This window comes from Oncorhynchus nerka, linkage group LG26 (genome assembly GCF_034236695.1).
Source record: "Oncorhynchus nerka isolate Pitt River linkage group LG26, Oner_Uvic_2.0, whole genome shotgun sequence".
In the NCBI taxonomy this organism is placed as follows: domain Eukaryota; kingdom Metazoa; phylum Chordata; class Actinopteri; order Salmoniformes; family Salmonidae; genus Oncorhynchus; species Oncorhynchus nerka.
This window is the reverse complement of record NC_088421.1, coordinates 41,738,184-41,766,167: the sequence shown is the minus strand read 5'-3', so window position 1 is coordinate 41,766,167 and position 27,984 is coordinate 41,738,184. Positions and strand designations below refer to the sequence as shown.

Below are 27,984 nucleotides of genomic sequence, written 5' to 3'. Positions count from 1 at the left end.
GGGCTGGGTTGAAAATTGACCAACCTCAGATTTCCCACTTCCTGTTTGGATTTCTTCTCAGGTTTTTGCATGCCATATGAGTTATATTATACTCACAGACATCATTCAAATAGTTTTAGAAACTTCAGAGTGTTTTCTATTCAATACTAATAATAATATGCATATATTAGCAACTGGGACTGAGGAGCAGGCCGTTTACTCTGGGCACCTTTCATCCAAGCTACTCAATACTGCCCTGAGGCCATAAGACATTTTAACTGACTTGCCTAGTTAAATAAAGGTTAAATAAAATACAAAAATTCCACCTTGAACCGTCAGGTTCGCTCAACCTTATTCATGGTTTCCTAAAGGCGTAAAGGTGGTGGAATTAAGTCAAGCGCAGAATACGAAATATTTGTAGACACACCTCCACCACACCTTCATTTGATCAAGCTCCACCTCAAATGAATAGTGGGTGAATAGTATTCAAGGTCAAAAATACTGTGAGAAAATCACATAGAAAGGGAATTCCATTCCATTTAAGCGCGCTTAACTCAGGTCAGAATCGGGGCCTGTGTGCAAACAGAAATTATGGAGAACTGTGCAGATCCAAATCCTCACAGGAAGAATTAGGGCAGCAGGTAGTCTAGCAGTTAAGACCGATGGGCCAGGAACCGCAAGGTTGCTGGTTCGAATCCCTGAGTTGACCAGATGAAAAGCAAGGCCCTTAACCCTATTTGCTCTTGTAAGTCTGCTACATGACTCAAATGTAGACTAAATGTAATTTTCCTCTGTTTCTGCAGAATTGAAGGCGTTTATCTGGATAGATGGTACTGTGCAGCGTTGGCCTCAGCTCTCCAGTTACCAAACTCACCATTGAGAGAACTGCACCTGATGGATTCAATCTTGATGGATTCAGATGTGGATGTGCTCTGTACTGGACTGTCTAGCCAAGACTGTAAACTGGAAGCACTGAGGTAATTGAAGAGATTTTTTATTTGATTTTTTAAAAATACATTTTATGTCAGCAAGTGCCGTTGAATGATGAGGTAATATTTTCTTTCTTGTATGTGTTAATATTTTCTTTGTCACTACTATGACCATTTAGGCAAACATTTGCCTCAAATTGACTTATGCCGTGTTCACGTGCTAGTCGCAACTAGGAAACTCTGAAATCTTTGACTTGCTAACTGGTTGTAGTTTTACACGTGCCGCGTTCAATTAGTTAGCAAGTCGGAAATGTAATAGTTTCCTTCTTCTGACTAGCACGTGAATGCGGCATTAATCGAGCATCTGATGCAATTATGCAAGATTTTAGTTCTGGGTGTCCAAGATGACATATTACTGCAAACCATGTGCTAATGCCACACCGAAACAAACTTTCTCATTAGTCATCGCACCAGTCTGGCATCGATACCAGTTATGTTACGTGCATCTGTCCACAAGATATAACAGCATGTCTCACAAAACAATCTGCCTCAATGTGTTGATGAAACAAGCTGCCTTAAAATGCATTATATCTGCAATTGCAGTCTCTGCGGGAATGGACTCGTAAAAAAGGGACGTGATCATTTGGTCTCCTCTATAAAAACAGTTCTCAGCTGCAACCTGAGAGAGCTGGGCTTGAGTAACTTCACACTGCGGGATTCTGTAGTTGAGGTACTCTCTACTGGACTAGGGAGTCAACACTGTAAACTGGAGATACTGAGGTCAGTAGTTTTTCTGTTAGTACATCGATTTGGACTGTGAATTCAAAGTCATTCATTTCTTTGTCAGGGGCTGTTTGATTTACTAAATAAATGCAGGCGTTTTGATTTAGCATGTTGGGATCTTTGAATTACAAACAAAATGCATGTTATAATAAAATGAAATAAATCGTGTGTACAGGCTGAATCGAAATACACTAACAGACAACTTCTGTGAAGTACTAGTCTCAGCTATCAGCTCAAATTCCTCTCATCTCAAAGAGCTGGACATTGTTCACTGTGACCTGATCGATTTAAGAGTGGAGCTGCTCTCCACTGGACTCAAAAGTCCACACTGTAAACTGGAGAAATTGAGGTCAGTATGTTTCTTGTCCTCAGGTTTGTATTTCCTGAAGGATATAGCCTGATTATTTTCACTGATCTCCACAATCAACTCCACACTTTCAATGTTAAAGAAATATTATGGAGTATTTCTAAACCATCCCATGGATATTGTGGACAGGCAGTGATCAGGGGGAGGTTCTACCAAATACCAAGACACTAAGTACATATTCCTTGGAGCAAGGTCAACATAACAGGTTAACAGGGACGTCATTAAGAGGCCAATGTTGATTTTAAGACAGCTACAGAGTTCACCAGCTGATATAGGAGAAAACGGTGCATGGATCAAAAACAGATCTGGGACACAGGATAAAAGGTTTGGGCCAAATCCAACTAAACAGGTCGCTGAGTAAAACAGTTTCAATCGTGATGGTGGCTGGCAGGGACTGGGGAGTTTCTGTCTTCATGTTTCTTTGAAATGTTTCATTTAGGCTCTATCAATGTAATCTCAATAACGAAAGTTGTGAAGCACTGGCGTCAGCTCTTCAGACCATCCCCTCACATCTGAGAGAGCTGGATCTGAGTAACAATGACCTGAAGGACTCAGGAGTAAAGCTGCTGTCTACTGCACTGGGGAATCCCCACTGTAAACTGGAGACTCTGAGGTTGGTAGGCTACTCTCTTTTCTATGTTTTGTTATTATATTGATTGAATAATAACGTTTGAAAATAACAACTCATTTGCATATACATATGAGCTTAATTTAATAAATTAGCACGTCATTTCTCTCTATCCAACCAACTCTTTCTAAGGTATCGGCCCAAAGAGAATTTTTAACTGCCCCATCACAATCTCCCGTCAACTATGGCTTATACCCTAAGACATGCGACAATAGGCTACTTATCCATGATTGGTGTCATCTAGGACTCTATACAAACTGAAGCCTTACAGATTCCTTGAAAGAAATGTGAATGACATGCAGCGTTTAACGTGAATTATCCGCTCAAGCGGGAACATAGCCTTGACATTTCAACCCTGCTGTAAACATGTTTAGTAGCCTATGGTCGGGTAAAACTTGGGCCTTTTATAAACGCATTTCATGCAATTCTACGTCATTTTACATGACTGGAGACTTTGGCAAACGTTTTATTTTATACCGCACAAATGATCGAAATGGTAGGCTACTTTGACACTGACAAACTGACCGAGGTAAAGTTGGCTTTACATTCACACATTCGGACATTCAACAGACATTCAACACACATTCACCAAAAGCCATTTAAAAATGTAAAAATCAATAACTAATTCACTGTTTGTCACATAATCATCAAACTAGATATGATTTATTCTATGAATGTCTAACATACTCTTACAACCTTTTTCGAGGAAAGATTTCAGTTTTGATTTGATAGAATAACGTAAAATCTATAAGATGCCATTTAAAGCGGTATAAATCAATAACTAATTCACTGTTTTTCACAGAAACATCAAACTAGATATGATTTATTCTATAAATGTCTTGCATACTTTTACAACCTTTGTTTTGAGTAGAAATTCCAGTTGACTTGATATAAATATATATAATCTATAAAATGCCATTTAAAGCAGTATGAATCAATACATTTTCACTGATTATGTCATAATCATCAAACTAGATATGATTTATTCTATAAATGTCTAGTATACCTTTACAACCTTTGCTTTAAGTAGAAATTCCAGTTTTGGATTGATAGAAATACATAAAATCTCAAATATTGCCTTTAAAGATGAAGAAATCAATAACTAATTCAGTGATTATTGCAGAAAAAAAGGGAAAATATGCATTTATTTGCGATATCTTTAAAGAAATGTTCGTTTCAAGTGCAATTTGTTCTATATGAAGTCAGACAATGTTTACAATCTTAAATTGTATGCCAAATCAATGTTTGCATTTTTAGTGCAACAGTTCCACATTATAATGTAGTTAAAAGGCACAACAGTTATTTATTTATATGTCTCTAATTTAACAGCAAAGAGGCCCCTTCCAATCATTTACTATTTTGGCTTTGTTGAAGTCCTTCTTTGTCATCCCCAGACAAGCTGAATGGTACCATCTCCTGAGGTAATAGATTCAACTGTTCAACACTTACAGCCAAATGTTTAATACCCCGGGTAGAACACATTCTGGAAAGTCTATAGATTCAGTTGTCACTTTATTAGGTACAACCCCCTATGCATCTGGAACAGTGTGAATTCAAAACAGTTGATGAAACTGGGAAAGGAGATGGAGTGTTTATGTTTTTATGTCCACTTGGAGTTTTTTTACAGTCAATACAAGCTGAGTGTTGGAATTATAAAAATAAAAAAAACGTTTTGGAACTTTTCTGAGTTACAAAAGACCATCACAGACTGCTGTCATTTAGCACATTCTAAAGTTCAAACAGAAACAGAATACCTGAATACTTCTCTGCATGCTTTAGTGTCTAGCAAGCCAAGACCACTGGACTTGGTGTAAGTAGGAGCAATTTATTTTCATGAATAGGGTGGTGAACCTAATAAAGTGGCAACTGAGTGTAGATATCACAAACAACTCCTTTTGAGCAGTGTCTGTCTGTTATACGTTTGATCAATGGGTATAATGGTCAATCTGATCCCCAAGGTCCTCATAGGCTCACTTGGATATATAGAGTTGGAGGTAAAGAAAAAAATATGAAACAAGCACATTAAAATACTGCAGAATTTTGTCATCCACATACAATATGTATTTGAAAGTATAAATGCCCTTCTAAGACCACTGTCTTTCTGGATGTTTTGAAAGGTTTGCAAGTAGTTATTTCTGCAAGGAATGTGAATTGAAAGGTATTTGGTAATACTTATGAAGGTGACGTAGTTTCTACACAGGTATAATGGGTATAATGTGTGGTAGATGCACACATCCCTGCTGAATTATGTAGAGCTGATTTGGGCCAGTTTATATTTCTTTCATGCTCTTTTGTGAAAAACCACATTTTCACAGAGGCTTTGTGCTAGCAGTTTAAGAGAGAAAGAGAGCAAATAGCATAGGGACAGCCTGGTTGAAGTCCTAGTTTTAATAGTGCCAGTAGATTGCAGAGGGGTTCACATACAGTTCAGAGAAAAATCATAATGTAAACATTCAGATCAAAAACAAAACATGTACTGTCCACTTCTTATATTAGTGTTTTTATTCTTATCCACCCTCTAGTATATTTCAATACCCATATAGTATATGCGTACACTACCGTTCAAAAGTTTGGGGTCACTTTGAAATGTTTTTGAAAGAAAAGCAATTGTTTTGTCCATGAAAATAACATCAAATTGATCAGAAATACAGTGTAGACACTGTTAATGTTGTAAATAAATATTGTAGCTGGAAACGGCCGATTTGATTTGATTTATTTAATGGAATATTTACATAGGCGTACAGAGGCCCATTATCAGCAACCATCACTCCTGTGTTTCAATGGCACATTGTGTTAGCTAATCCAAGTTTATCATTTTAAAAGGCTAATTGATCATTAGAAAACCCTATTGCAATTTGTTAGCACTGCTGAAAACTGTTGTTCTGATTAAAGAAGCAATAAAACTGGCCTTCATTAGACTAGTTGAGTATCTGGAGCATCAGCATTTGTGGGTTCGATTAAATCAAATCAAATGTATTTATATAGCCCTTCGTACATCAGCTGATATCTCAAAGTGCTGTACAGAAACCCAGCCTAAAACCCCAAACAGCAAGCAATGCAGGTGTAAAAGCACGGTGGCTAGGAAAAACTCCCTAGAAAGGCCAAAACCTAGGAAGAAACCTAGAGAGGAACCAGGCTATGTGGGGTGGCCAGTCCTCTTCTGGCTGTGCCGGGTAGAGATTATAACAGAACATGGCCAAGATGTTCAAATGTTCATAAATGACCAGCATGGTCGAATAATAATAAGGCAGAACAGTTGAAACTGGAGCAGCAGCACAGTCAGGTGGACTGGGGACAGCAAGGAGTCATCATGTCAGGTAGTCCTGGGGCACGGTCCTAGGGCTCAGGTCCTCCGAGAGAGAGAAAGAAAGAGAGAATTAGAGAGAGCATATGTGGGGTGGCCAGTCCTCTTCTGGCTGTGCCGGGTGGAGATTATAACAGAACATGGCCAAGATGTTCAAATGTTCATAAATGACCAGCATGGTCGAATAATAGTAAGGCAGAACAGTTGAAACTGGAGCAGCAGCATGGCCAGGTGGACTGGGGACAGCAAGGAGTCATCATGTCAGGTAGTCCTGGGACATGGTCCTAGGGCTCAGGCCAGTTGAAACTGGAGCAGCAGCATGGCCAGGTGGACTGGGGACAGCAAGGAGTCATCATGTCAGGTAGTCCTGGGGCATGGTCCTAGGGCTCAGGTCCTCCGAGAGAGAGAAAGAAAGAGAGAAGGAGAGAATTAGAGAACGCACACTTAGATTCACACAGGACACCGAATAGGACAGGAGAAGTACTCCAGATATAACAAACTGACCCTAGCCCCCCGACACATAAACTACTGCAGCATAAATACTGGAGGCTGAGACAGGAGGGGTCAGGAGACACTGTGGCCCCATCCGAGGACACCCCCGGACAGGGCCAAACAGGAAGGAAATAACCCCACCCACTTTTCCAAAGCACAGCCCCCACACCACTAGAGGGATATCTTCAACCACCAACTTACCATCCTGATTACAGGCTCAAAATGGCCAGAAACAAAGATCTTTCTTCTGAAAAAAGAAAAAGCCATATCTCAGACTGTTTTTTTATGTTGGTTTTTTCCCACCTTTATTTAATAAAGTAGGCTAGTTGAGAACAAGTTCTCATTTACAATTGCGACCTGGCCAAGATAAAGCATAGCAATTCGACACATACAACAACACAGAGGTACACATGGAGTACAACAAAACATACTGTCAATAATACAGTAGAACAAAAGAAAACAAGAAGTCTATATACAGTGAGTGCAAATTAGGTAAAATAAGGGAGGTAAGGCAATAAATAGGCCATGGTAGATGTGCAGAAAATAAATGTGCAAGTAGAGATACTGGGGTGCAAAGGAGCAACATAAATAAATAAATACTGTATGGGGATGAGGTAGGTAGATAGATGGGCTGTTTACAGATGGGCTATGTACAGGTGTAGTGATCTGTGAGCTGCTCTGACAGCTGGTGCTTTAAGCTAGTGAAGGAGATGTGAGTCTCCAACTTCAGAGATTTTTGCAGTTCGTTCCAGTCATTGGCAGCAGAGAACTGGAAGCAAAGACGACCAAAGGAGGAATTGGCTTTGGGGTTGACCAGTGAGATATACCTGCTGGAGCGCGTGCTACGAGTGGATGCTGCTATGGTGACCAGTGAGCTGAGATAAGGCGAGGCTTTACCTAGCAGAGACTTGTAGATAACCTGTAGCCAGTGGGTTTGGTGAAGAGTATGAAGCGAGGGCCAACCAATGAGAGCGTACAGGTAGCAATGGTGTGTAGTGTATGGGGCTTTGGTGACAAAACAGATGGCACTGTGATAGACTGCATCCAGTTTGTTGAGTAGAGTGTTGGAGACCATTTTATAGATGACATCACCAAAGTCGAGGATCGGTAGGATGGTCAGTTTTACGAGGGTATGTTTGGCAGCATGAGTGAAGGATGCTTTGTTGCGATATAGAAAGCCGATTCTAGATTTAATTTTGGATTGGAGATGCTTAATGTGAGTCTGGAAGGAGAGTTTACAGTCTAACCAGACACCTAGGTATTTGTAGTTGTCCACGTATTCTAAGTCAGAGCCGTCCAAAGTAGTGATGCTGGACAGGCGAGCAGGTGCGGGCAGGGATCGGTTGAATAGCATGCATTTAGTTTTCCCTGCGTTTAAGAGCAGTTGGAGGCCACGGAAGGAGAGTTGTATGGCATTGAAGCTCGTCTGGAGGTTAGTTAACACACGGTCCAAAGAGGGGCCAGAAGTATACAGAATGGTGTCATCTGCGTAGAGGTGTACCAGAGAATCACCAGCAGCAAGAGCAACATCATTGATGTATACAGAGAAGAGAGTCAGGCCCGAGGATTGAACCCTGTGGCACCCCCATAGAGAGTGCCAGAGGTCCGGACAACAGGCCCTCCGATTTGACACACTGAACTCTATCAGAGAAGTAGTTGGTAAACCAGGCGAGGCGATCATTTTTAGAAAACCAAGGCTGTCGAGTCTGCCAATAAGAATGTGGTGATTGACAGAGTCAAAAGCCTTGGCCAGGTCGATGAATTCGGCTGCACAGTAATGTCTCTTATCGATGGCGGTTATGATATCGTTTAGAACCTTGAGCGTGGCTGAGGTGCACCCATGACCCGCTTTGAAACCAGATTGCATAGCGGAGAAGGTACGGAGGGATTCGAAATGGTCGGTGATCTGTTTGTTAACTTGGTTTTCGAAGACTGAGAGACAGGGTAGGATAGATATAGGTCTGTAGTAGTTTGGGTCTAGTGTCACCCCCTTTGAAGAGGGGGATGACCGCGGCAGCTTTCCAATCTTTCGGAATCTCAGACGATACGAAAGAGAGGTTGAACAGGCTAGTAATAGGGGTTGCAACAATTTCTACAGATAATTTTAGAAAGAGGGTCCAGATTGTCTAGCCCGGCTGATTTGTAGGGGTCCAGATTTTGTAGCTTTTTCAGAACATCAGCTATCTGGATTTGGGTGAAGGAGAAATGGTGGGGGCTTGGGCGGGTTGCTGTGGAGGGTGCTGGGCAGTTGACCGGGGTAGGGGTTGCCAGGTGGAAAGCATGGCCAACCTTAGAGAAATTCTTATTGAAATTCTCAATTATCATAGATTTATAGGTGGTAACAGTGTTTCCTAGCCTCAGAGCAGTGGGCAGCTGGGAGGAGGTGTTCTTATTCTCCCTGGACTTTACAGTGTCCCAGAACTTTTTTGAGTTTGTACTACAGGATGCACATTTCTGTTTGAAAAAACTAGCCTTAGCTTTCCTAACTGCGAATGTATATTTGTTCCTAACTTCCCTGACAAGTTGCATATCACGGGGGCTATTCGATGCTAATGCAGAACGCCACAGGATGTTTTTGTGCTGGTCAAGGGCAGACAGGTCTGGAGTGAACCAAAGACTATATCTGTTCCTGGGTCTACATACGTTTGATCGCAGACCCATTACGGATGCAGGCAATGAGGCAGTGATCGCTGAGATCTTGATTGAAAACAGCAGAGGTGTATTTGGAGGGTGAGGTAGTTAGGATGATATCTATGAGGGTGCCTGTGTTTACGGATTTGGGGTTGTACCTGGTAGGTTCATTGATAATTTGTGTGAGATTGAGGGCATCAAGCTTACATTGTAGGATGGCCGGGGTGTTAAGCATGTCCCAGTTTCAGTCACCTAGTAGCACAAGCTCAGAAGATAGGGCCAGTTTGCGCTGTTCTATGAAGTGAGTAGTACACAGCGTTGTACGAGATCTTCAGTTTCTTGGCAATTTCATGCATGGAATAGCCATCATTTCTCAGAACAAGAATAGACTGATGAGTTTCAGAAGAAAGTTATTTATTTCTGGCCATTTTGAGCCTGTAATCGAACCCACAAATGCTGATGCTCCAGATACTCAACTGATCTAAAGGCCAGTTTTATTGCTTCTTTATTCAGGATAACAGTTTTCAGCTGTGTTAACATAATTACAAAAGGGTTTTCTAATGATCAATTAGCCTTTTAAAATTATAAACTTGGATTAGCTAACACAACGTGCCATTGGAACACAGGAGTGATGGTTGCTGATAATGGGCATCTGTACGCCTATGTAGATATTCCATAAGAAATCTGCCGTTTCCAGCTACAATATTCATATACAACATTAACAGTGTACACTGTATTTCTTATCAATTTTATGTTATTTTCATGGACAACTTAAAATAAAATCTTCCAAAAACAAGGAAATTTCGAATTGACCCAAACTTTTGAACGGTAGTGTATGTTATGGTTCACCCTTAGTTTTCCTTATCTCCACTGTGGAATGTCCATGTTGATCCTCTTGGTTGTCTTGGTCCTCTTGATCATCCACCTGTCTTCTTTGTTAGTCAGGCCTGACCCCTTCATCCCGTGTTTTTTTCCCTGTAATCTAATTTAATATGACTGAAAATGCAGAATTTTATGCCAGGCCCCTTCTAACAGGGTATATATAACAGACTAGTTAGAACTTTGACCACACGCCCTCTAGACGGACTACATGCCCTCTATCAAATCAAAACTGGAATTTTTCCACAAAACATAACTTGTAAAAGTATACTAGACATTTTATAGAACAAATCATATCTAGTTTGATGATTCTGTGACAAACGGTGAATTAGTTATTGATTTTTACATTTTTAAATGGCTTTTTGCGAATGTCTGAATGTCCGAATATAAAACCAACCTTACCTCGGTGACAATCTGATGTAAATAAAAATGACCTTGTCTTGAGTCCATCAACAGCCTAGGTGTGTGAGACACGTATTGTAGGCTACAATATGAGGAGGAAATTATAGACCTAAACATGTTTTCTAGTTTCACCCAATGATGCACTACTCACTCGCTGGTGATGGCGATTTGCTCGTGCCAAATATGTATCTCTCTCTCATCCATATATTTATATATACATATTCTTATTCCTTCCTTTACATTTGTGTGAACAAGGTATCTGTTGTGAATTTGTTAGATATTACTGCATGGTCGGAACTAGAAGCACAAGCATTTCGCTACACTCGCATTAACATCTGCTAACCATGTGTATGTGACAAATAAAATTTGATTTGATATATTTCATGAGGCAAGTCAGTTAAGAACAAATTCTTATTTACAAAGACAGCCTGCCCGGCCTAACCCTCCCCTAACCTGGACGATGCTGGGCCATTTCTGCGCCACCCTATGGGACTCCCGATCACGGCCAGTTGCGATACAGCCCGGGGTCGAACCCGGGTCTGTAGTGACGCCTCTAGCACTGAGATGATAAGCATTTAGTTACACCCGCAATAACATCTGCTAAAAACATGCATGTGACCATACAATTTGATTTGATGCAGTGCCTTAGACTGCTGTGCCACTCAGGACGTCTAGAGTATTCTCTTTTCAGAAGGAGCCATTTGGTTTCCAACCTGTTTTCTCTATTTTGTGTTTGAAATATCGCGAAAGGCCTGTTTTGTCTGCATTCTGTTTTTTCACTGGCAGATTTGTCGCGCTTTCCTGACTGTAGGCTATTCCTTGTTATTTGGCTACAATCCATAGCTAGGCTAATGTCATGGTAATTTTCTGTATTACTAAATGAGGAGAGTTTACAAACCACACACAAGTCAGAGTTATATTTAAACTTAATCTTTAATCAAATGAGCTTCACCATAGCCCTTTGACTCTCAGATCAATTCAGTGTCTGTAAATTAATTCTGAGAGTGCCTATAAGAGAATACAAAGATATTTTATAGCCAAGATACACCCCTCTCAACTTACATGACAAACCACAGATCTCAGAAACTTCACAAAGGGCCTTTTACTTGAGAGAGGAGTATCCCATAGCCAGATAGCATTAGCTATAAATTATCGTTCAGTTTGCTCTCTAAAACGAGGTTCTAATCTCGTTCTTGGTACTTCATAGTACCAAAACATTACCTCATCCAATGGCATATATCAATTGTCAATTCTAGATACTCCCATCTCAAATACACCCCACCCCTGGACAAGCTCGCTGAGGGGAGTGACTTCTAGGTCGTATACTATCTCAAGATTAGTGCAACATCAGAGGGGTAATACAATGGTTCCAGACACTGCTATACTCCTACCCCCAATGGGAAAAGGCGGGAGTGACTGGAGTACAGACATTGTGGAGCCCTTCTCATGGTTTAACAGATACATTTACATATGAAGACAATGTTCCATTCTGATATTCTGCATATTACCAGACATGTAAAGGACAAGCCTGAGCTCTCCCCTCTCTGGGCCCCAAGTGACTTTTCCCTAGAGAAGAAAGGAAAATGCAACTGCCGAAAGTAAAGTAAAGAGACATTCTAATGACAAGTATCTCACATGAGCATATTATGATGTAACAATAAAACATCTTATTTATCAATGTTACCCAAATAATTCTGATTCAGCTACGAAACTAACTATCTATATATATATATATTTTACTATTGATCCTCTGTCGCTAAATTAAAGGCCTTCTCATGGTGTAGTAGACTATTCTGAATTATTTAATTTCTTTCTGAACAGTCAAATGTATTTCAATTTATCAGGGGTGCTGCAGTTCGTTCAGAACCCTTCACGCAGCAATGATTTTATAAGGAAATAAACAAAGTGCAACGCTGGAGAGATGAGTTGCAGGCTCATGTCTATCAGAGCAGAGAGAGGGAACATAGAAAGTGAATCTCATTCTAGTTCTGTGAGAGATACTGGCACTCTTCTCACACAGCCACAACCATGCGTTGGTCTCAAACATAGGTTACAATGTTGGGCAAACCATAAACCCAGGCCGTGCCGACCCAAACGAACTCTTACAGTATTAGGTCCGGGCTGAAAATCGACTTTTTCACATTACGTTCTTTTTGTTGGGGGGGGCAGGAGAAGTAACGAAGAGGCAACTCGAAAGAACTTGGATCGCTTTTATTATAATTTTTACATTGCAAAAAGTTTAAATAATTTTTCAGGAGAGGTATCGGATCCGGTCCAATAGGTTCCAGAACACACCAGTCTAAAACGGAGAAGATTAAACACAAGGCGGAAATGTTTTGTATCAAAAATTGCACCCAACAGTTGTGAACGTCAATATACATCGCTCTAGAATTAACCAATGCATATGTAGTTGACAATAGGAGAACAATAACAAATTCCTCGATTGATTTAGATTTTTCGTGTCAGCTTTCGTTTCTAACTGACGAGTTTGTTTAGGCTACATGATCATCTGATCAAACATCAACACTGTTCTATCGCACCAAGGGGAAAACTTAACGTTACTGTAAGTAGACCGTTTTCTCTTGTCGTGTAGTCTCCGTGTCAGTATGTTTAATCCCACCAAGGGGAAAACTTAACGTTACTGTAAGTAGACCGTTTTCTCTTGTCGTGTAGTCTCCGTGTCAGTATGTTTAATCCCACCAAGGGGAAAACTTAACGTTACTGTAAGTAGACCAAGGGTGTCAATGTTTAATCACTTAACGTTACTGTCAGTAGACCGTTTTCTCTTGTCGTGTAGTCTCCGTGTCAGTATGTTTAATCCCACCAAGGGGAACACTTAACGTTACTGTCAGTAGACCGTTTTCTCTTGTCGTGTAGTCTCCGTGTCAGTATGTTCTATCCCACCAAGGGGAAGTCTCCGTGTCAGTATGTTTAATCCCACCAAGGGGAACACTTAACGTTACTGTAAGTAGACCGTTTTCTCTTGTCGTGTAGTCTCCGTGTCAGTATGTTTAATCCCACCAAGGGGAACACTTAACGTTACTGTGAGTAGACCGTTTTCTCTTGTCGTGTAGTCTCCGTGTCAGTATGTTTAATCCCACCAAGGGGAACACTTAACGTTACTGTGAGTAGACCGTTTTCTCTTGTCGTGTAGTCTCCGTGTCAGTATGTTTAATCCCACCAAGGGGAACACTTAACGTTACTGTAAGTAGACCGTTTTCTCTTGTCGTGTAGTCTCCGTGTCAGTATGTTTAATCCCACCAAGGGGAACACTTAACGTTACTGTGAGTAGACCGTTTTCTCTTGTCGTGTAGTTTCCGTGTCAGTATGTTTAATCCCACCAAGGGGAACACTTAACGTTACTGTGAGTAGACCGTTTTCTCTTGTCGTGTAGTCTCCGTGTCAGTATGTTTAATCCCACCAAGGGGAACACTTAACGTTACTGTGAGTAGACCGTTTTCCCTTGTCGTGTAGTCTCCGTGTCAGTATGTTTAATCCCACCAAGGGGAACACTTAACGTTACTGTGAGTAGACCGTTTTCTCTTGTCGTGTAGTTTCCGTGTCAGTATGTTTAATCCCACCAAGGGGAACACTTAACGTTACTGTGAGTAGACCGTTTTCTCTTGTCGTGTAGTCTCCGTGTCAGTATGTTTAATCCCACCAAGGGGAACACTTAACGTTACTGTAAATAGACCGTTTTCTCTTGTCGTGTAGTCTCCGTGTCAGTATGTTTAATCCCACCAAGGGGAACACTTAACGTTACTGTGAGTAGACCGTTTTCTCTTGTCGTGTAGTCTCCGTGTCAGAATGTTTAATCCCACCAAGGGGAACACTTAACGTTACTGTAAATAGACCGTTTTCTCTTGTCGTGTAGTCTCCGTGTCAGTATGTTTAATCCCCATCGATATATCAACTTGGATAAATAAACACGTGGGTCCGAACTTTTTGTTCCATGTCTACAATTTCCAACGATACCCCCCATCCTTTTGAGACATCGTTTCACACTTTTCCCCCGATAGTAAAGTACAGGAGAAAAGGTGCTTTGCAAAGGTAATCCTATGAATATTGTCTATTTCTATTTCGAAAGCAATCCTATGGCAGATAGGTGTATCATAAAGTTGGCGTGTCTTGAACCTTGTAATTTGGTCTCATGTCTGAATCTGCTGTGAGTAATAAAAGCAGCATTTATGCGCCAAGGATCGTCATTACCTCTCTTTGCAGGCTGCCATTCTGTAGAGTCACAAAGGAAGGCTGTGATTCTCTGGCTTCAGCACTAACGTCAAACCCCTCCCACCTGAGAGAGCTGGACCTGAGCTACAATTACCCAGGATACTCAGGAGTGAAGATGCTCTCTGCTACTATGGAAGATCCAGCCTGTAGACTGAACATCAAGTAAGTGCAGTTGATGAAAATAATGCAAGATACTCTAGTAAGACCTTTGAGTATATTCACACTATCTGTTCTCCTGCCTCTCGCACAGTATTGACCAGAACGATGAGTGCTGGGTGAAACTGGAGCTGCTGAAGAAGTGTAAGAATACATTATACTTGATATGGTACATAATAAAGTATTATACTACACATAAACATAGTTTTAAAATAGTTTGACAGCCCTGGTAACAATACACTCCTGATTTAATCCATCTGATCCTCTCCTCTTACCTCTTGTCTACAGACGCCTGTGATCTCACACTGGACCCAAACACAGCAAACAAACACCTCTCTCTGTCTGAAGGAAACAGAGTGGTGAGATATGAGATTAAGAAACAGCCATATCCTGATCACCCAGAGAGATTTTATGACGCTTTTCAGGTTCTTTGTAGAGAGGGTCTGACTGAGCGCCATTACTGGGAAACGGAGTCAAGTGATGACGTTGTTCTCGGAGTGACGTACAAAGGAATCAAAAGAAAAGGCAGCATCTCCAACGACGTTGTCATTGGACACAATGACAAGTCCTGGTGTATGGAGTACAAAACACATTTTTGTCATAATGGCGCAGATATTACATTCCCCCCCTTTAGGAACCACCCTAGGCACAGAATAGGAATGTATCTGGACTGGCCGGCCGGCACTCTGTCCTTCTACACGGTCTTCTCTGAAACATTGACCCATATGTACACATTCCACACCACATTCACTGAGCCCCTCTATCCAGCTTTTGGACTAGGTGGCTGTAACCCTTGCTCAGTGTCCTTGTGCCAGGTAGAGTAGCCTTCTCGGTCCTGGAGGAACACCTGGGTCTCCATGACAACAGTCACACACACACCCTTTGGTTCTAACACAACCGTGTGACTTGATGCGGTTGACAGTGGTCATGACTTCAGATATGGACATTATATTATATTATTATATTCATGTGACTGTACATCCATGTTCTGTAATGTTAGTGCAGTTATGTGAAATGCTTTTGACTTTGAATAGGATACAATTTATTGTTAAGTGTGATCAAATACTTTGTAAATATTAGTTTGTTAAATATGTGTTGCTTCAAACAGGAACCACAACACACCCGTCTGTCTGTGTACAGTAGGCCAGAGTTTCTCAAGAGAAATAAAGCTTTGGTTTAGACACTCATTTAATTTTAGCATTGACTGATATTGGTCAATGTTGGTGGTGAATATTGAAGTGAATTTGGTGGATAAACACACAACCTTCTGGACCAGATAGAGGTATAAACACAACCTTCTATACCAGATAGAGGTATAAACACACAACCTTCTAGACCAGATAGAGGTATAAACACACAACCTTCTGGACCAGATAGAGGTATAAACACACAACCTTCTGGACCAGATAGAGGTATAAACACACAACCTTCTAGACCAGAGGTATAAACACACAACCTTCTGGACCAGATAGAGGTATAAACACACAACCTTCTGGACTAGATAGAGGTATAAACACACAACCTTCTAGACCAGATAGAGGTATAAACACACAACCTTCTAGACCAGATAGAGGTATAAACACACAACCTTCTGGACCAGATAGAGGTATAAACACACAACCTTCTATACCAGATAGAGGTATAAACACACAACCTTCTGGACCAGATAGAGGTATAAACACACAACCTTCTATACCAGATAGAGGTATAAACACACAACCTTCTAGACCAGATAGAGGTATAAACACACAACCTTCTAGACCAGATAGAGGTATAAACACACAACCTTCTAGACCAGATAGAGGTATAAACACACAACCTTCTAGACCAGATAGAGGTATAAACACACAACCTTCTAGACCAAATAGAGGAATAAATACACAACCTTCTAGACCAGATAGAGGTATAAACACACAACCTTCTAGACCAGATAGAGGTATAAACACACAACCTTCTGGACCAGATAGAGGAATAAACACACAACCTTCTGGACCAGACAGAGGTATAAACACACAACCTTCTAGACCAGATAGAGGTATAAACACACAACCGTCTAAACCAGATAGAGATGTAAACAGACAACCTTCTAGACCAGATAGAGGTATAAACACACAACCGTCTAAACCAGATAGAGGTGTAAACACACAACCTTCTGGACCAGATAGAGGTATAAACACACAACCTTAGCTCCTATTGATTATGTACATGTATATATATATATATATATGACAGGTTAGGAGCAGAAGCAGGGAGACTGAGTTGAGGGAATATAAATGCATATACAGTCCTCATATGTATTTTGACAGTAAAGTTACAATTGTACATTTGATTTTATACTCCAGCATTTTTGGATTTGAGATCAACTATTTAATATGAGGAGACATTTCATTTGAGGGTATTTTCATACATATCTGTTTCACAGTTTAGAAATGAAAGCACTTTATGTATCTAGTCCCCCCATTTGTAGAAGTCTTAAGTATTCTGACCAATTCACATAGAGCAGTGTTTCCCAACTGTTGCCCCGGAGGTACTCGAGGACCGGAGTTGGGAAAAACTGACTTAGAGTGTATTGAAGTAGTCAAAACGTTAGTATTTAGTCCCATATTTCTTGCACGCAATGACTACATCAAGTTGGTGACTACAAACTCATTAGATGCATTTTCTGTTTGTTTTGGTTGTGTGTTGGATTATGTTTGGCTCCCATAGGAGCCTGAAATGTAACCTGTTAGAAGTGAAGAACAGTAAAAAAGAAAATGACCTGCTGCTTTACCACAGACAACAGTAACACATCGGTTATCACAAAATGAGCACTACACAACTACTTTTGGTTCAATGCAATTGAGGTCTTCTAGACTGAAGACAGACAACATCTACAAAAAAATATGCCATTTATTTAGATTCATATTTCAAGGAAATAGAGAATAAGTGTAACATTTACTATTTTTACAAACACTCAAGACAACACAAATCCTTTCCAGCAGAGGGGAAGAGAGGGAAAGAGGAGGAGGGAGAGGGAGTGGGGTAGTGGGGAGCAAAAGAGGGGGCCGAGGGAGAGAGGGGGAGTGGGGAGCGAGGGAGAGAGGGGAGCCGGTGAATATGGAGTCTGTTGGTTCTGTCTCTCACCATCCAAAGTGAGACATCAGCTTCTCCTGATCATCCAGGTCTTTCTACACCTTTTTTTAACCAGGTAGGCTAGTTGAGAACAAGTTCTCATTTGCAACTGCGACCTGGCCAAGATAAAGCATAGCAGTTCGACACATACAACAACACAGTTACACACGGAATGAACAAAACATAGTCAATAATACAGTAGAAAAAAAGAAAAAGTCTATATACAGTGAGTGCAAATTAGGTCAAATAAGGAAATAAATAGGCCATGGTGGCGAGGTAATTACAATATGGCAATTAAACACTTGAATGGTAGATGTGCAGAAGATGGATGTGCAAGTAGAGATACTGTGGTGCAAAATAAATAAATACAGTATGGGGATGAGGTGGGCTGTTACAGATGGGCTATGAACAGGTGCAGTGAGCTGCTCTGACAGCTGGTGCTTAAAGCTAGTGAGGGAGATGGGAATCTCCAGCTTCAGTGATTTTTGCAGTTCGTTCCAGTCAGTGGCAGCAGAGAACTGGAAGGGAAGGCGACCAAAGGAGGAATTGGCTTTGGGGGTGACCAGTGAGATATACCTGATGGAGCGCGTGCTACGAGTGGGTGCTGCAATGGTGACCAGCGAGCTGAGATAGGGCGGGGCTTTACCTAGCAGAGACATGTAGATAACCTGTAGCCAGTGGGTTTGGCGATGAGTATGAAGCGAGGGCCAGCCAACAAGAGCGTACAGGTCGCAGTGGTGAGTAGTGTATGGGGCTTTGGTGGCAAAATGGATGGCACTGTGATAGACTACATCCAGTTTGCTGAGTAGAGTGTTGGAGGCTATTTTATAGATGACATCGCCAAAGTCAAGGATCGGTAGGATGGTCAGTTTTACGAGGGTATGTTTGGTAGCATGAGTGAAGGAAGCTTTGTTGCGAAATAGGAAGCCGATTCTAGATTTAATTTTGGATTGGAGATGCTTAATGTGAGTCTGGAAGGAGAGTTTACAGTCTAGCCAGACACCTAGGTATTTGTAGTTGTCCACGTATTCTAAGTCCGAGCCGTCCAGAGTAATGATGCTGGATGGGTGGGCAGGTGCGGGCATCGGTTGAATAGCATGCATTTAGGCTGATTTGTAGGGGTCCAGATTTTGCAGCTCTTTCAGAACATCAGCTATCTGGATATGGGTGAAGGAGAAATGGTGGGGGCTTGGGCGGGTTGCTGTGGAGGGTGCCGGGCAGTTGACCGGGGTAGGGGTAGATAGGTGGAAAGCATGGCCAGCCGTAGAAAAATGCTTGTTAAAATTCTCAATTATAGTGGATTTGTCATGTAGAATAATGGACAGTCCCAGCTGGATAGAGGGAGACACAGCAACATTTACATTAACTTAATAATAATATATAATAACAATATGCCATTTAGAAGATGCTTTTATCTAAAACAAACTACATTTAGTTATTCAACTAAACTTTCCATTCAACCACACTGACTTTGCATTCAAAAAGTCAAAAACCCACTATCCTGGCATTGCAAGTGCAACGCTCTACAAACTAAACTACATTTAGCGACTTCCATTCAACTAAACATTTCCATTCAACTACACACTGACTTTGCATTCAACAAAAGTAGGCAAAAACAACCACACATCACGATCATTGCAAGTAAAAATAGCAGCTATCTGAAGGATCAATTAGTCAAGTGCTATCTGAAGGATCATTTATTCAAGTGCTATCTGAAGGATCAGTTATTCAAGTGCTATCTGAAGGATCAGTTATTCAAGTGCTATCTGAAGGATCAGTTATTCAAGTGCTATCTGAAGGATCAGTTATTCAAGTGCTAACTGAAGGATCAGTTAGTCAAGTGCTATCTGAAGGATCAGTTATTCAAGTGCTATCTGAAGGATCAGTTAGTCAAGTGCTATCTGAAGGATCAGTTAGTCAAGTGCTATCTGAAGGATCAGTTAGTCAAGTGCTATCTGAAGGATCAGTTATTCAAGTGCTATCTGAAGGATCAGTTATTCAAGTGCTATCTGAAGGATCAGTTATTCAAGTGCTATCTGAAGGATCAGTTAATCAAGTGCTATCTGAAGGATCAGTTAATCAAGTGCTATCTGAAGGATCAGTTATTCAAGTACTATCTGAAGGATCAGTTAGTCATCTGAAGGATCAGTTAGTCAAGTGCTATCTGAAGGATCAGTTATTCAAGTGCTCTGAAGGGATACGTTTCAGACGGATGGACAGAGGCTACTGTTCTATAAAGGAAGGAAGTCTCACGTCACATGATCCCAACTATTTAATACAACCATTGTTGAGAGAGACTTCCTTTCTTTTTTTTAATACAGATTACCCTCCTTACTCAGCACCTCTACCAATATTTAGCGGTGTGCCTCAGCCCATGCTTTTTAAGGGACTGCTTATCTGACAGCTTGGTTACTGGGGGTAACCAGTACGAAGCCCTCCTGTTCTCCACTCCTTACCTGTATTAACTGCACCTGTTTGAACTCGTTACCTGTATGAAAGACACCTGTCCACACACTCAATCAAACAGACTCCAACCTCTCCACAATGGCCAAGACCAGAGAGCTGTGTAAAGACATCAGGGATAAAATGGTAGACCTGCACAAGGCTGGGATGGGCTACAGGACAATAGGCAAGCAGCTTGGTGAGAACAACAACTGCAATTATTAGAAAATGGAAGATGTTCAAGATGACGGTCAATCACCCTCGGTCTGGGGCTCCATGCAAGATCTCACCTCGTGGGGAATCAATGATCATGAGGAAGGTGAGGGATCAGCCCAGAACTACACGGCAGGACCTGGTCAATGATCTGAAGAGAGCTGGGACCACAGTCTCAAAGAAAACCATTAGTAACACATTACGCCGTCATGGATTAAAATCCTGCAGCGCACGCAAGGTCCCCCTGCTCAAGCCAGCGCATGTCCAGGCCCGTCTGAAGTTTGCCAATGACCATCTGGATGATCCAGAGGAGGAATGGGAGTGGTCTGATGAGACAAAAATAGAGCTTTTTGGTCTAAACTCCACTCGCCGTTTGGAGGAAGAAGAAGGATGAGTACAACCCCAAGAACACCATCCCAACTGTGAAGCATGGAGGTGGAAACATCATTCTTTGGGGATGCTTTTCTGCAAAGGGGACAGGACGACTGCACCGTATTGAGGGGAGGATGGATGGGGCCATGTATCGCGAGATCTTGGCCAACAACCTCCTTCCCTCTGTAAGAGCATTGAAGATGGGTCGTGGCTGGGTCTTCCAGCATGACAACGACCCGAAACACACAGCCAGGGAAACTAAGGAGTGGCTCCGTAAGAAGCATCTCATGGTCCTGGAGTGGCCTAGCCAGTCTCCAGACCTGAACCCAGTAGAAAATCTTTGGAGGGAACTGAAAGTCCGTACAGCTCAACGACAGCCCCAAAACCTGAAGGATCTGGAGAAGGTCTGTATGGAGGAGTGGGCCAAAATCCCTGCAGCAGTGTGTGCAAACCTGGTCAAGAACTACAGGAAACATATGATCTCTGTAATTGCAAACAAAGGTTTCTGTACCAAATATTAAGTTCTGCTTTTCTGATGTATCAAATACTTATGTCATGTAATAAAATACAAATTAATTGCTTAAATCATAATGTGATTTTCTGGATTTTTGTTTTAGATTCCATCTCTCACAGTTGAAGTGTACCTATGATAAAAATTACAGACCTCTACATGCTTTGTAAGTAGGAAAACCTACAAAATCATCAGTGTATCAAATACGTGTTCTCCCCACTGTATCTTTATTTCCTCCTTGGTGACTGAGGATGAGCATGTGAGGCTCGGTGCAGGATTTCTCCACTGTATCTTTATTTCCTCCTTGGTGACTGAGGATGAGCATGTGAGGCTCGGTGCAGGATTTCTCCACTGTATCTTTATTTCCTCCTTGGTGACTGAGGATGAGCATGTGAGGCTGAGGATGAGCATGTGTGCAGGATTTCTCCACTGTATCTTTATTTCCTCCTTGGTGACTGAGGATGAGCATGTGAGGCTCGGTGCAGGATTTCTCCACTGTATCTTTATTTCCTCCTTGGTGACTGAGGATGAGCATGTGAGGCTCGGTGCAGGATTTCTCCACTGTATCTTTATTTCCTCCTTGGTGACTGAGGATGAGCATGTGAGGCTCGGTGCAGGATTTCTCCACTGTATCTTTATTTCCTCCTTGGTGACTGAGGATGAGCATGTGAGGCTCGGTGCAGGATTTCTCCACTGTATCTTTATTTCCTCCTTGGTGACTGAGGATGAGCATGTGAGGCTCGGTGCAGGATTTCACCACTGTATCTTTATTTCCTCCTTGGTGACTGAGGATGAGCATGTGAGGCTCGGTGCAGGATTTCTCCACTGTATCTTTATTTCCTCCTTGGTGACTGAGGATGAGCATGTGAGGCTCGGTGCAGGATTTCTCCACTGTATCTTTATTTCCTCCTTGGTGACTGAGGATGAGCATGTGACTGTATCTTTATTTCCTCCTTGGTGACTGAGGATGAGCATGTGAGGCTCGGTGCAGGATTTCTCCACTGTATCTTTATTTCCTCCTTGGTGACTGAGGATGAGCATGTGAGGCTCGGTGCAGGATTTCTCCACTGTATCTTTATTTCCTCCTTGGTGACTGAGGATGAGCATGTGAGGCTCGGTGCAGGATTTCTCCACTGTATCTTTATTTCCTCCTTGGTGACTGAGGATGAGCATGTGAGGCTCGGTGCAGGATTTCTCCACTGTATCTTTATTTCCTCCTTGGTGACTGAGGATGAGCATGTGAGGCTGAGGATTTCTCCACTGTGCAGGATTTCACCACTGTATCTTTATTTCCTCCTTGGTGACTGAGGATGAGCATGTGAGGCTCGGTGCAGGATTTCTCCACTGTATCTTTATTTCCTCCTTGGTGACTGAGGATGAGCATGTGAGGCTCGGTGCAGGATTTCTCCACTGTATCTTTATTTCCTCCTTGGTGACATGAGGATGAGCATGTATCTTTATTTCCTCCTTGGTGACTGAGGATGAGCATGTGAGGCTCGGTGCAGGATTTCTCCACTGTATCTTTATTTCCTCCTTGGTGACTGAGGATTATTTCCTCCTTGGTGACTGAGGATGAGCATGTGAGGCTCGGTGCAGGATTTCTCCACTGTATCTTTATTTCCTCCTTGGTGACTGAGGATGAGCATGTGAGGCTCGGTGCAGGATTTCTCCACTGTATCTTTATTTCCTCCTTGGTGACTGAGGATGAGCATGTGAGGCTCGGTGCAGGATTTCTCCACTGTATCTTTATTTCCTCCTTGGTGACTGAGGATGAGCATGTGAGGCTTTATTTCCTCCTTGGGTGCAGGATTTCTCCACTGTATCTTTATTTCCTCCTTGGTGACTGAGGATGAGCATGTGAGGCTCGGTGCAGGATTTCTCCACTGTATCTTTATTTCCTCCTTGGTGACTGAGGATGAGCATGTGAGGCTCGGTGCAGGATTTCTCCACTGTATCTTTATTTCCTCCTTGGTGACTGAGGATGAGCATGTGAGGCTCGGTGCAGGATTTCTCCACTGTATCTTTATTTCCTCCTTGGTGACTGAGGATGAGCATGTGAGGCTCGGTGCAGGATTTCGCCACAGTATTTACGTAGAAGAAAAGTTGTGGTTAAACCGTTTCAATTCAATTTAAGGGTCTCTCTTTCTCAATTCAAGGGGCATGGGAAATATATGTTTACATTGCCAAAGCAAGTGAAATAGATTAAACAAAAGTGAAATAAACAATTCAAATGAACAGTAGACATTACACTCACAAAAGTTCCAATAGAATAGACATTTCAAATGTCATATTTTTGTGGGGTGTCGCTCACTACGAGGTTAATATTCTCTTTGGGCAGACTGGTTGTGTTGACGGAGAACCTGGCAATACCATGACTGTCCGTGGTTAGGTTCTGTAGTCGTAGATATGAGGACCAGCCTTTCTCCTCGAACAAGTAGACTAACAGGTAGATATACAGTGTTGTAATGATGTGCAAATAGTTGAAGTACAAAAGGGAAAATAAATAAATATAAGTTGTATTTTCAATGGTGTTTGTTCTTCACTGGTTGCCATTTTCTTGTGGCAACAGGTCACAAATCTTGCTGCTGTGATGTCACACTGTGGTATTTCACCCAGTAGATATGAGTTTATCGAAATTGGATTTGTTTAATAATTCTTTGTGGGAATGTGTAATAAGCTCATAGAAAGGGATTTGATAATGTCGCTCTCTCTCTTCTTCCTGCAGTACGTGTCCATGTGACCTGTCCCCAGTGTGAAGAGATCCAGAACACATCGGGGAACACTCCCATCCAGCTGTTAATAAATCGTTGACAAAAATCGGACAATTATTTTTCATGTTATGACATCAAGGGAGAACATTCAATAAAATTCACAAATTTAAAACCTGTTTAATGCTTTCATTCTTGACAGATGTGTCCAAAATCTTTCCATGCATTTATGGCAGTGTTGTTTGTCGCCTGGTGAGGGCAAAACCATCCAGACAAATGGCCCTCCTAAAACTGGCTATAACTCCAGTTCTGATAGTAATATTAAGGTTATAACACAGCGTGTTGTATAGATTTATTTTTAGGAAAAGTCAAGGATGGAGGGAGCATGACAAAAAATGGCAGAGTAATAAATACAATTTACGAGCAGCCACAATGACTGCTTTAGTGGTTCTAGTGTTAATTCATTTGTACATATTTCAAAAAATATTATTCCACTTTGATATTATGGGGTATCATGTGTAGGCCAATGACAAATCAATTTAATCCATTTGAAATTGAGTCTGTAACACAACTCAAAAGGCACCCGCACATCTGGGCTGTTTGTTGCAGATGCATGGTAACTAACAACTGAAGAAACCCACACACTGCTTTATGTATCGGCCTGAAGGCCTTCGTCACTAGCGCTAAAGAACACTGTTCACCACCACATATACTTTGAACTCGCGCAAAGTGGGAGATGCTGTCGAGAAACACTGGCATGTTTTACAATGGGTCCCAGCTTTGCCAGCTGAATTGAAGAACCCACCACTTTTGTATATAGAAGAGGTCACAATTTACGCATAAGTAGGCCATGCCAACTGTCAGCTACAAAAGAAAATGAGCCAGGCTCTTTTACACTCTGTTCCAAATGGTAGCTATATGTCAGGGGATTAATACAGTTGTATCCCAGCCACTAGGGGGTACTCTGGTGAAGCCCATAGGAAATAAAGCAGTATAGTTTAAGTGAATTGGGGAGAGGAAGAATAAGGAACAAAAAAAGGGTCTGGAAACTGCTGTTACATGTGCTGACATGATTAACAGTCACGTAAACAGTAGCTTTCACATTGTAGTTTATATTATAAACTCATAGAAAGGGTAACATACAGCACAGTGCAACAATGTGATGACGTGTGAATATTTCTGCCACACACACACAGGAAAACAGTTCCAAATAAATGACATTATGTGCACCTCCACCCATGTTATTATCTCCATGATTAAATGTCCATGTGGGTTGTGTTATGTAGGTAAAACCTCTCGTTCTCCTGTGACGGAACATTTTATGTTTGTGTTCTATTCATGTGCTTTTCTAATAACCAATTTCTGTGTTCATGCAAGTGACTGAACAAATCCTCACTATCAGTATCTGCAATTTGGCAGTACGCCCAAACCCTGTTTTTGAGAATGTAAAATCAGTTTCAAGTTCTCCGTTTAGAGAAGCCTTGTGAGGTATTGGTCAGTCACATGTATGACCCAGTATTGTTAGGTCACATGAAGCAAACGTCAATAATGAATTAATTAGCTAAATCATACAAATATGACTTGTCTGCGGTATATAAAGAACTAACGAGACTGCCCCGGGGGAGCTCCTGATTGACATGTGTACTTGGTGCATTGAGTTGGTTGAAACCTCTCCAGTGCACTGATAAATAATTATTAATTTAAAATTGATTTAGGGTCCCTGTGTAGACTTTTCACGACACTCCCAAACAGAGAATTAGTGAACAATCAGGAGAAACGACATGGATTATTCACTTACTTGATAGGTCGATGTCCTCATTGTGGTTTTACAGACGTGTTTAATATATTTTATGTGCACATTGTTATATTTGGTATATTTCCCTAGACTCCAACCCCATTCAACAGATGTGGGTGGAACAATGTCTACATAAGAGTGCAAATGAAAAACACTCAAAAGCTCTGGCAAAGGCCTTAAGGCCGATACTAGCAAGAGCAGTGTGCAGGTTTTTCTTTTCTCTCAGGCTGTAACTAAATGTAGAAAAAGTAAAGGGGCGTGAATACTTTCTGGAGGCACTGTACCTCCCAAAGCTACAAAAGGGAATTTAGATCAGAAAACAATTAGGTAAGATACTAAAGTGAAGTGTGCAGCCTTCCTGGAATAAATCACTAGAACAACACCACTGCTTGACAATACAGCAGCTTACAGCTGTCAGTGACAAAACAGACTGAAGTACTATGTCCATATGGTCCATTAGTTTCTAGTAGATGGACCATATCGTTCAAGAGAAAATAGCCTAATTCAAAATATCTAATCAACAATGACATTCTTTTCAATTACTTCTGCAACTATTTACTTTTTTCCCCACAACTGTAACCAGTTTGATGCCAAAATATTGACAAAAGAAATACACTGTCAAATAAATGGGCGTCATAGAAACTGAAGGATATTTCACGCTGAAACCTTCATTAAACACAAATAATGGTATTTACTAAATAGATGGTTTATATTTAGGATATTTTACAGCTTTGTCATGATTTAAAAAAATGTGAAAATCATCTCATTTAACAATTTCAACAAGGGCCAGAGATAGTTAGACACGTGATAATCTGAAGTACCCAAAAGGGCCACTATAGGTCTTGTGATAGATTACATATAATCCTTGAAAAATACCAACATTCTGGTAGTTTACTGGTAAATTTAGAAAGTTATCCGTAATACAGTGTATTTGGAAAGTATTCAGACCCCGTTCCTTTTTTCCACATTTTGAAGGTTACGACCTTATTCTGAAATGTATCAAACAAAAATGTCCTCAATCTACATGCAATACCCCATAATGACAATGCAAAAACAGGTTTAGATTTTTTGCTAATTTATTACAAATAAAAAACAATAGTATTTACACCCTTTACACCTATGAGAGCTCGTATATCCTGTTTCTATAGATCATCCTTGAGATGTTTCTACAACTTGGAGTCCACCTGTGGTAAATTCAATTGATTGGACATGATTTGGAAAGGCACATACCTGGCTATATAAGATCCCACAGCTGACAGTTCATGTCAGAACAAAAACCAAGCCATGAGGTCAAAGGAATTGTCGGTAGAGCTCCGAGAGAAGATTGTGTCGAGGCACAGACCTGGGGAAGGTTACCAAAAAATGACTGCAGCATTGAAGGTCCCCAAGACCACAGTGGCCTCTATCACTCTTAAATGGAAGAAGTTTGGAACCACCAAGACTCCAAGAGCTGGCTGCCCGGCAAACTGAGAAATCTGGCTAGCAGGGCCTTGGTCAGGGAGGTGACTATGAAACCGATGGTCACTCTGACAGAGCTCCAGAGTTCCTCTGTGAAGATGGGAGAACCTTCCAGAAGGACAACCATCTCTGAAGCACTCCACCAATCAGGCCTTTATGGTAGTGGCCAGACAGAAGCCACTCCTCAGTAAAAAAGCACATGACAGTCCTCTTGGAGTTTGCCAAAAGGCACCGAAAGGACTCTCAGACCATGAGAAACAAGATTCTCTGGTCTGATAAAAACAGGATTGAACTCTTTGGCATGAATGCCAAGCGTCACATCTGGAGGAAACCTGGCACCATCCCTACGGTGAAGCATGGTGGCAGCATCATGCTGTGGGGATGTTTTTCAACGGCAGAGACCGGGAGACTAGTCAGGAAAGATGAGTACAGAGATCCTTGATGAAAATCGGCTTCAGAGCGCTCAGGACCTCAGACAGGGGCAAAGGTTCACCTTCCAACAGGACAATGACCCTAAGCACACAGTCAAGACAACGCAGGAGTGGCTTTGGGACAAGTCTCTGAATGTCCTTGAGTGGCCCAGCCAGAGCCCGG

General features: G+C 41.6%; 1 protein-coding gene across 6 annotated transcripts in view; it reads left to right on the top strand.

Annotated features, from left to right (window-relative positions):
- LOC115119539 (NACHT, LRR and PYD domains-containing protein 12-like) overlaps positions 1-24,316 on the top strand; it is a 39,723-nt gene extending 15,407 nt beyond the window's left edge. For 2 of the 6 annotated variants that reach the window (XM_065010715.1, XM_065010717.1), the window contains 7 exons: positions 783-956; positions 1,512-1,688; positions 1,867-2,040; positions 2,498-2,671; positions 14,616-14,786; positions 14,875-14,924; positions 15,069-15,967. In XM_065010715.1, coding sequence (XP_064866787.1) covers positions 783-956; positions 1,512-1,688; positions 1,867-2,040; positions 2,498-2,671; positions 14,616-14,786; positions 14,875-14,924; positions 15,069-15,604 — 1,456 coding nt within the window. In that variant the 3' untranslated portion in view covers positions 15,605-15,967. Of the gene's footprint in view, positions 1-782; positions 957-1,511; positions 1,689-1,866; positions 2,041-2,063; positions 2,672-14,615; positions 14,787-14,874; positions 14,950-15,068; positions 15,968-24,154 lie in introns of those variants that run through there. The other 4 variants (XM_065010718.1, XM_065010719.1, XM_065010716.1 and 1 more) reach the window with 4 other exon arrangements.
- Positions 24,317-27,984: the final 3,668 nt, after the last annotated feature.